The sequence below is a fragment of the Rhincodon typus genome, chromosome 7 (genome assembly GCF_021869965.1).
Source record: "Rhincodon typus isolate 14 chromosome 7, sRhiTyp1.1, whole genome shotgun sequence".
Taxonomy (NCBI): domain Eukaryota; kingdom Metazoa; phylum Chordata; class Chondrichthyes; order Orectolobiformes; family Rhincodontidae; genus Rhincodon; species Rhincodon typus.
The window spans coordinates 6189934-6199821 of NC_063338.1; the positions used below are offsets into that span (position 1 = coordinate 6189934).

The 9888-nt window shown below is 41.1% G+C and overlaps 1 protein-coding gene across 1 annotated transcript in view; it reads left to right on the plus strand.

Moving 5' to 3' along the window:
• Positions 1-9888, plus strand: part of LOC109919897 — a 253629-nt gene that overhangs the window by 131469 nt on the left and 112272 nt on the right. The window contains exon 5 of the mRNA XM_048598683.1: positions 7823-7981. Within this exon, the coding sequence (XP_048454640.1) occupies positions 7823-7981 (159 nt within the window). The remainder of the gene's footprint in view (positions 1-7822; positions 7982-9888) is intronic.

The following is a 9888-nucleotide window of genomic DNA, read 5'->3' on the forward strand; positions in this document are numbered from 1 at the left end:
TTCCTATTTGGACAATTTTGTACCTCTACCTCATACTACCCAATGTCTACCTATAAAATAGTATAATCCAAGGAATGTAACAAAGTGCTCCTTTTGTCATGTAAATGTTACCTCAAAGTCATACATGCTCTATGTGCTCTACTTCAATCTCTCAATAAGCAGAACTGATGAAATGAGTCCACCTACAGATCAGGAGGGTAATTTTTCACAATTCATGTCACTGAACAAAAATAGCAATTCTAGATTTTTTTTTTCAATTTATGCAATGCTTATGATCATGGCAGGAAACAAAACCACGAAGCCAATGGAATATTTATTTTTCTGGCTTACTCCCTTCTGTTGTCATTTCTAACCGAGAAATTGACGTGCTCTATCTTAATTCCTATCTTGGACCAAAATCTGCATTCTTACAGCTTTTGTTTGACCTAGATGATTCTGTACAAATGTTTTTCTATATTGTTGTTCACTCTAAATTTAGAAAATTGAATCTCACTAGCTTGACTTTCCTGCTACTTCTGCTGTTCTCAAATAAATCGTAGATTCGTGCATTACATGGAGGCCATTCTGTTCTTTGCGCTTGTGCTAAAAAGGGAAGAATTAACATATGCACATTCATTCCCATTATTCTAAGCATGCTGACTTTTACAAATATTCTGATAAATTATATCTACTAGTGGTGCTGTTCTGTGGCTATAACGCCTTGAGAGATATATATAACTTTTAACTACAGCTCAGAACAATTTTAAACATGTATTACAACAAAGCCCCCGATAGGTTATGTAGTCAGAAATTTTGGAGCATGAAAGCTCCCCCAAGACCAATGATTTCACCCCAGGATTTTAAAAGGAGTAAATGAGAAAATCATTGGAGCTCTAACCTTGATATTTCAAAACTCTTTCAGTAGTTGGCTTCTTGGGTTGGAAAACAGCCAGCATTGCTCCAGCATTTAGGAAGATAGGTGTGATAAAGCAGGGAAATAAAGGCTTATTAGTCTAATATCTAGCTGTTGGGAAGTTACTACAACCTATTATTAGGTACAGAGAAGTCAAGAATTTGCATAAGTATAAATTGATCAGATAATTCAGCATGAATTTATAAAAGGAAACTGCCTGGATTTTTAAAAGGCAACTAGTGTGGCAGGTAACAGAGTATTTATGGACATTATTTTTATGGGGGACCAGGAGACATTTGACAAGCTTCAATACAAGAGACTATATGTAAAAGCAAGAGTACATGAGTTGGAGGCAAAACATTTGCTTCAGCAATGTATTGGTCAAGATGTATTATATTTGTTTCTTCAATGAGTATATTCATTCTGAAGAGTTTGATGTGGAATTACTTGGGCATCCGAAGTGTATGTATGGAACAAGTTGCCAGAGGGGGTGTGGAGGTGGGCACAATTACACTTATAAGTTGTCCGGATGGGTACATAAATAGAAAGGGTTTTGAAGGATATGGACCAAATACTGGCAAATGGGACTAGGTCAGATTGGGATATCTGGTCCGCGCAGACGAGTTGGACCATAGGATCTGTTTCTGTCCTGTATGATTCCACGGCTTTGCAATTGACCGTTCATGTTTCTGGTGGAGCTTGTGGATACCTCTGCAGCTGCACCATCTCTGGGCTTCCTGCTGGCACATTCGATGTTGTGCATTTGGCATAGGTGACCCTAGAAACATGCTGAATATACCCAGGAAATAAGAGACCTCCTTCTGAGGTGGCATAGATTTAATGTTACTGGATTAGTAATCCAGAACCCAGGCTGGTATTTTGGGTGCATTGGTTCAAATTCCATCCTGGCAAATGGTGACATTTGAATCCAATTACAATCTGGAATTTTAAAAAAAAATGGCAGTACAGCAGTGCCACAAGGTCAGTGATTTTGTACATTCTGCAAGGATAAGTGCCAGCCTCTTCTCTCTGCCATCTAAAACTCACTCTACGTCTACATTGCATATAAATCCTACAAAGGCTAGTAGTGTACCAATCTCATCATTGCTTGCAGCATCTCCATGCAATGACTCTTACCCATATCATTCCCCCAAAGCTGTGAATCAATCCCACTCTCTGTGTTCCCTTCTCATGCACTGGTGTACCTCACCACTTTTCCTGCTCTTGCACCACCACCAACAATTCTTCAAACTACTTTCATCTCATTCAGTCCTTACTTTGGTCCTATTGTAAGGGAAAATGTCATATAACCAGGCATAGAGAGCCGATACAAGTGTCATGATGGCCACATTTATGCCCATGCCCTGCTAATAAGAAGGAGATCATTGAAATGGCTGGAGTGGACCATGACTGCTCATGCAAAGATACCGAAACCTCCATGTGTAGGCAACTAGTTAAACATTATTGTGCTGTGCTGTGCTACTCCATTACTGCCACCATTGGGAAAAAAATTCTTAAGATGCTCAAGCTTCTATCCCTATTGCACAACTAATGGTCCCTCTTCTTCTATGTATATGCCAATGCCAACTACACAATCTCCATCGCAAAGAGCAGCTCTTCATTCCATCATCTCTTACTCCACCCCACCTCTGAAGAGGAATCCACAGATTTCTCATAGATAAACCATCAAGGCTTTCTCCTGCACCCTCCACCAGCTCAACTTTGGTGAGTTCTCTTTCGAGATTAGATTTGGGGCACAATCTATTGGGCAAATCACAGGCACATCTCCATCACTGATAAGTGGCTATCCTGTCCCAAAGGCTGTTAAAGTGCCAGCTGTACTACATTTGTATGGAATTGTCAGATTCCAGGCTTCCACTGGGGACTTGTGTGCAATCTCTCAATCCTGACCTACAAATACATCTAAGTCTATTATTGATGCAGTTTATGCCAGATCATTCCACCTCTCATTTCCCTGTGATAAGGTCAGTGCTGCTGCCCATGCCGTAGGCTTTGCCAACATAGCTGTGTTCCCCCAGCTGCGAGGCATTACAGACTGTACACATGTTGCATTGTGAGTGCCTTATCCTAACACAGCTGACTTAATAAATACAAAAGGATTTGTGTGTGTGTGTGTTTGTTAAAGTCCAGAGAGAATGTGTCACACAATTGTAACAGTTGTGCTCGACACAACTACAGCAAGGAAAGAGAGGCATCAGTCTTTTGAGGAGGAAGATGAGGAAGTTAAGCTGGAAGAACATCATTTCCACCCTGATAGATCAGTGCAGTGTCAGGCACAAAAAGAAAGAATCTAATTGAGATCTGGTTCCATAGATGTGAGCTGGGTGCCATGATCATTCATTGATTGTAAATTTGTTGCTTTTCAAAAGGCAAGCTGTTTGTTCCCAGATGCAAATACAGCTTTTCTTTGCATTTGGTGTTGTTTAATAAAAGTTAACTTTCCATTGTTTAACAAAAGGCTTTTCAACATTGGATTCTCTCACATTGGGCAATAAGAATATGTTATGCTATGCTGGGCATTAGAGAAACAGCACCATTCCCTTAGACATGATATAGTGCTAAGGGACAGGTAGTCTGTCGTAGCTTGATTGCAGCTGCAGTTACCTTGATTGTCGATCAGACAAGTAATGATGTAAAAAAGTAATTCATTTACAAATGTAAGCTTGTATTTGCAATGAATTGTCACTCATGCCACCCATGTGCCCTCAGAAACTTTTCTGTTTTATTCCTCTCCCACTACATGCACTGTGAAGGGGAGCCTCTGGCTGGCAGTGCTTGATGTGGTGTATGACGACATTTTGAACATGGTGTGAAGGAGATCTCACCAATGGTGTGTACTTCACTGTTGATGAGTACATGATAGCGCATGAGGGGTTCAACAAAGGTATGGTGTATACACAACAAGGCAAGCAGAGGAGAATTGCATGAGTTAATTCTTAGAGCACAGGGAAATAAATCCTCCATGAAACTCCTCAAAATTGACATTTAGATGAATTGATAAAATACAGTACCTTGTTGACTGCAAGTGGCATGGAATATATAAGTAGGAATGTTTTGCTTAATTTGTACACAGCATTGGTGACGCTATTTGAAACAATGGGTCACCTATTTAAAATGGCGATAAGGTGATTTTTTTTCTCTCTCTCAAGTATTTCAAGTGTCTACAATTCTCTTCCTGAAAAGGTGATGAAATCGAAGTTTCTGGATATTTTTAAGACAGATGTGGATAGATTCTTGGTAAGCAAGTGGGCCAAGTTTATCAGGAATATGCATATACGTGGATTTGAAAGTACAAAAGAGTAAGCTCGAGGGGCTGAATGTTGTTCCTTGTTTGCCTGTTCATATGTAATTCTGAAGTACTGTTTATAGGCTTGGTCGCCTTGTTTATGAAATGATATAAATGCATTAGAAGCAGTTCAGAGAAGGTTCACTTGACTGATACATAGAATGGGGGCAATTATCTTTCAAGGCAGGACTGAACAGGCTAGGATTGTTCCATCTATTGAAGTTTAAGAGGCACTCTCATAAGAAGAATTGACATGGTGGTCGTGAGGACTCCTTTTGGGAGAGATTATAACTAAGGAGCAGAGTTTAAAATAAAATTTAAGACAGAGGTGATGAAACTATTAGGGCAGCCCAGTGGCTCAGTGGTTAGCATTGCTGCCTCACAGTGCCAGGGACCCACATTTAATTCAGCCTCAGGTGACTGTCTGTATGGAGTTTGCATGTTCTCTCTGTTTCTTCTTGGGTTCCGCCCGGGTGTTCCTGTTTCCTCCCACAGTCCAAAGATGTGCAGGTTAGATGGATTGGTCACATGTCCAGGGATGTGTAGGCTAGGTGAGCTAGCCATGGGAGATGCAGGGTTACAGGGATTAGGGTAGGGGGTGGGTCTGGGTGGGATGCTCTTTGGAGGGTTGGTGTGGATGCGTTGGGTTGAATTGCCTACTTCCACACTGCAGGAATTCTCTGATTCTATGATTTGTTTTCTTGGAATGTATGAGTCGCTACAGTAGAAACAGCGTTTTTGAATAATTTTAAGGCTATGGTATACAGCTTCTCAACTAAGAGGGGAGTCAGAGGTAGTGGGAGGGAGACAGGAAATTAGAATTGAAACTACAATCAGAACAGTCATGATCTTATCGAATGGCAGAAAAGGCTAGAGAGATCAAATGGCCTACTTCTCCAAATTTGTATGTTTGTGTGCTCATATCTTTCAATTACCCTATAACGTATTTTTGAAACATAACTTGTATTGCACTCATATCGTACAAAAGCTCTTGCTAGAGTGAATGTAAGTGTGAATGTGGTTGAGCTATCAAACAGTTTTTCATATATTTTGTAGTACTGCTTCTGTTTCCTGAAGTTTGAGTATCATTCCATGCCTTGTGATCAATAGTATCACATTTTGTTTTATGGATGTACTGGTCACTGAGCTCCATTGGCTGATACATGCTTCTTTAACTTCTTCTGCTGTAAGATCATCAAACAGTCCAAACCTATGCTTCCCTTCATTTCAGTAACAAGTATCAGTCAATCAATACCTCTCAACTCCTTGCAGAAGTATGTCGACTCAACACATCAATATACTGAAAACATCTAAGCTTGTTTAAAACCCCCTTTTGAAATGTACAAACATAAGTTTGTTTCAGTTGAATTCATAGCTGCTGTCACTGAACTTGTACCCACAATTGTGTCTCCAGAGATGTTAGGGTGTAAAGTGACTCCAAAAGATTCCTGTGGTGCCACTTTGTCTTGCTGAGGCCCCTCCAGATCGCCCTCGTTTTGCTGTTGCTGAATATTATCTGGGAATTTCATTTGGGTCCACGAACTCCCTCCATATTTGATGAATCAGGCTAAATTTATTACCCTGTTCATATTTACTTCGCTACCAATGACTGAAAAAAAAAACAGATTACCCAGTCACTATCTATTTCTTTGCTGGTTAAGGGACCTTGTCTACAAATTAGCTGCCACGCTTTCTGACTTACAGCCATGACAATACTTCATAAATGCTTCTTTGGCTATAAAACATTTTGGGACATCTTGCAGTACTGCAAGTTGCTGTATGAATTCAAGTCAACCCCTGTCTATCTGTCTCTCTGTCTCAAATGATTTTTTTCTTGATAGTACTCACACACTTTATTACAAGTTCATTTAGCATTAGGAGTATTCCATTACTAGTACCAATGGCCAGAGAGGCAATCTGTTCTGCAACTTGCATAATTATTGGAAAAAATTTACTCATCCTTCACTATGATAATCACACAACTGAGACAAGAGATTTATTCCATTTCATCAATTAGATCTTGGTTTCCACATTATATCAATAAAATGCACCCAAACACTTTTATATTTTAGTTTACAATTTATCATATACAGTCAGGATAGCAGAACTTAAATGTTTAACCTTCTGCGGGTAACTTTTATCTCTGGATTTTACACTGTCGATGCCTCATTTTGGATGTGACATTAAGAGTAAAATCAGTGGCTCATTAGTGAATAACAAACACTCAGCTAAAAAGGTCTGCACTATTCAAGTGAATAAGCAGCCATTAATGGAACTTTTTGTTGTTTTTGGTGACAGTAACCTTTAGCTGTTCACATCATTTCAGAGGTTTTTCCCTACCAAGCAACTGCAAATTCATTTGAAATGCATCAGTTGAGCAAGGGATCAGTTCTAGCTTAAGTTGGTAAAATATGCATAAGATGTGGGTGCATGAATTTCAGAATTACTGTTCTTGACACAGCATGCATCAACCTCAGTATTTGAGCATCTTCAAATTGCAAATTGCCCATTTTAAAATTTCCCTTCTGATTGTAGAAATCTAGAAATGTTTCAAAGTACCAGAATGGTCTCAAAATTTTGCCTCTGGGCAATCGGGATGGGCAATAAATGCTGGTTGAGCTAGCGCTGCCTTTGTCCTGTAAATGAATAAAACATAGCCTTTGTTGTCGCTCGTTGCCAGATATTGCCTGTTAATGTTCTTATTAAACACTTTGGAGAGTTTTACTCTTACAGTTATAATAAATGTGCAAGTTATTGTTGTTAGCATTAATACAAAAGCAACGATTCCTGACTATGGCTATTTTCCATGTGTTTTATTCAAGCCCTTCTGGCCTTATCTACAAACTTTGGGAAGCCCTGGTGGCTGCAATTATGATGAAGTAAAACTTAAAATAGTACTGATGGGTGGCACAGTGGCTCAGTGGTTAGCACTACTGCCTCACAGTGCCAGGGACCTGTGTTCAATTCCAGCAAGTGTCTGTGTGGAATGTGCACATTCTCTCCATGTCAGTGTGGGCTTCCTCCCACAGTCCAAAGATGTGCAGGTTAGATGGATTGGCCACGCTAAATTGCCCATAGCAAACAGGGATGCCTAGGTTACATGGATTAGCCATGGGAAATGCAGAGTTATTGCGGGGGGGGTGGTGAGTCTGGGTGGGATGCTCTTTAGAGAGTTGGTGTGGACTTGTTGGGCCAAATGGTCTGTTTCCACACTGTAGGCATTCTATAATTTAAAAAAAAATGATGGAAATCTGCCTTGCCTGGGAGATGCAACAAGTTAAGTGTGAAAGTTGGAGTTACCTTCCCCATTCTCTCAAAGTTTTGTTGGACTTAAACCTATCTATACCTAAACCCACGCACTCCTCAATGTTCAGATTCTCCCTGTTAACTCTGCTTCTCATTCCACAGATGCTGCCTGGTGTGCTTTTTATCAGTAACATTATTAAACCCATTTATCAATATGCTTCCATTCGATTTTCCCACAAACATCAGCACTTTTCCAGCAGATTCATCTTAAAAGATATGGCAGGAGCTGACATTAGTATTACAGTACTGTAGCTTTAAGGAAGCCAGACTGAAAGGGAACATGTGTGGGTTAATTCTGTATTATTTTTCTTGTGCAGCTTGTGGACTTGGAATCTCTCGGGAAAACCCATGATGAAAGGTTAGCGAAGCATCTCAACAAACAGTTTTATAAGGAAGAACGGGATTATGGAACAGTCACCACGGATAGTACAATGCTCACTGAACATCCAATACTAGTCAAATACAGGAAGCAGGCAGTAAGAACACAATAACATTTTGTATATATTAAATTGTTATTTTTGCTTTCTTGTATTCTATCCTTCTACCCTTGTCAGTGTTTTCCCATGCCATGTCTAGTTGCTGAGAGTAGCTGAAGGGACAGACCTTTTCCCTTGCATTGTTCAAATACCAGTCATCTTTAAATCCACTCACCTGTAGTACAGAGTACCTAGAATGACCGTCTGCTAATTGACTCAATAGAGAAATATTTACTTATTCAGCTCCTTTTACACAATAGGCGACTCAAACCTATTTGGGATCACAAGTGTGAATGCAAATCAATTCTTACCATTTTCTATCATTTAGGGTGGCAGGGTGGCATGGTGGCACAATGGTTAGCACTGCTACCTCATAGCACCAGAGACCCGTGTTCAATTCCAGGCTTGGAGTTTGCATGTTCTCCCTATGTCTGTGTGAGCTTCCTCCTGCAGTTCAAAGATGTACCAGTTAGGTGGATTGGCCATGGTTATGGGGATAGGGTGGGTGGGGATGCTCTTTGCTGCAGTCAAATGGCCTCTATCTGTAGTGTAGTGATCCTATAATATGCATTTTGGATATAGTGCATCAGAGTACTTTATACATAATCTACTGAAATATTTGAACCTTTTTCTATGACCATTTGCTATCGTGGGAATTCTGTATTATAACAAAATGCTCCAAGTTTGAAATAAAACAGAAAGTGCTGGAGAAACTCAGCATGTGTGGAGAGAGAAATACAATTAATATTTATAATCTGGTATGACTGTTCTTCAGAACTGAATGTGGCTGCAAAATAGCAGTCTTTATGCTGCTGACTGAGAGGGAGGAATAGCTAGGCTGCACAGAGCAAAAGATAAAGGGTTGCTAATGGTGATGAAGGAGTGATAGAGATGCAAAATACGTGCAAAAGAAGGTGTGAAAAGAGAAAAGTGAGTGCTCTGCTGAGAGCAAAGTCAACAAGATACGAACAAAAGTGATGACGAACTGGGAATGAATGAAAAATAAAGGACAAAGGTGTCATATTGTGAAGTTCGGTATTGAGTCCATGAGGCTGTAAATGCTTAAGTTCTCCAGCTTGCATTGTGTTCCATTGAATCAATATAACAAGTTCAAGAGAGAAACGTAAGCATGTAAACAAGGTGGTTTATTGAAATAGCAAACAACTACGAGGTCAGAGATAGTAGGAACTGCAGATGCTGGAGAATCCGAGACAACAAGGTGCAGGGCTGGATGAACACAGCAGGCCAAGCAGCATCATAGGAGCAGAAAGGCTGATGTTTCGGGCCCAGACCCTTCATCAGAAAAGGGGGAGGGGAAGGGGGTTCTGAAATAAATAGGGAGAGAGTGGGAGGCGGATAGAAGATGGATAGAGGAGAGGATAGGTGGAGAGGAAACAAACAGGTCGAAGAGGCGGGGATGGGGCCAGTAAAGGTGAGTGTAGGTGGGGAGTTAGGGAGGGGATAGGTCAGTCCAGGGAGGACGGACAGGTCAAGGGGGCGGGATGAGGTTAGTCGGTAGGAGATGGAGGTGCGGCTTGAGGTGGGAGGAGGGGATAGGTGGGAGGAAGAACAAGTTAGGGAGGCGGGGATGAGCTGGACTGGTTTTGGGATGCGGTAGGGGGAGGGGAGATTTTGAAGCTTGTGAAATCCACATTGATACCATTGGGCTGCAGGGTTCCCAAGTGGAATATGAGTTGCTGTTCCTGCAACCTTCGGGTGGCATCGTTGTGGCACTGCAGGAGGCCCAGGATGGACATGTCGTCTGAGGAATGGGAGGGGGAGTTGAAATGGTTCGCGACTGGGAGGTGCAGTTGTTTATTGTGAACCGAGTGTAGGTGTTCTGCACAGCGGTCACCGAGCCTCCGCTTGGTTTCCCCGATGTAGAGGAAGCCACACCGGGTACAGCG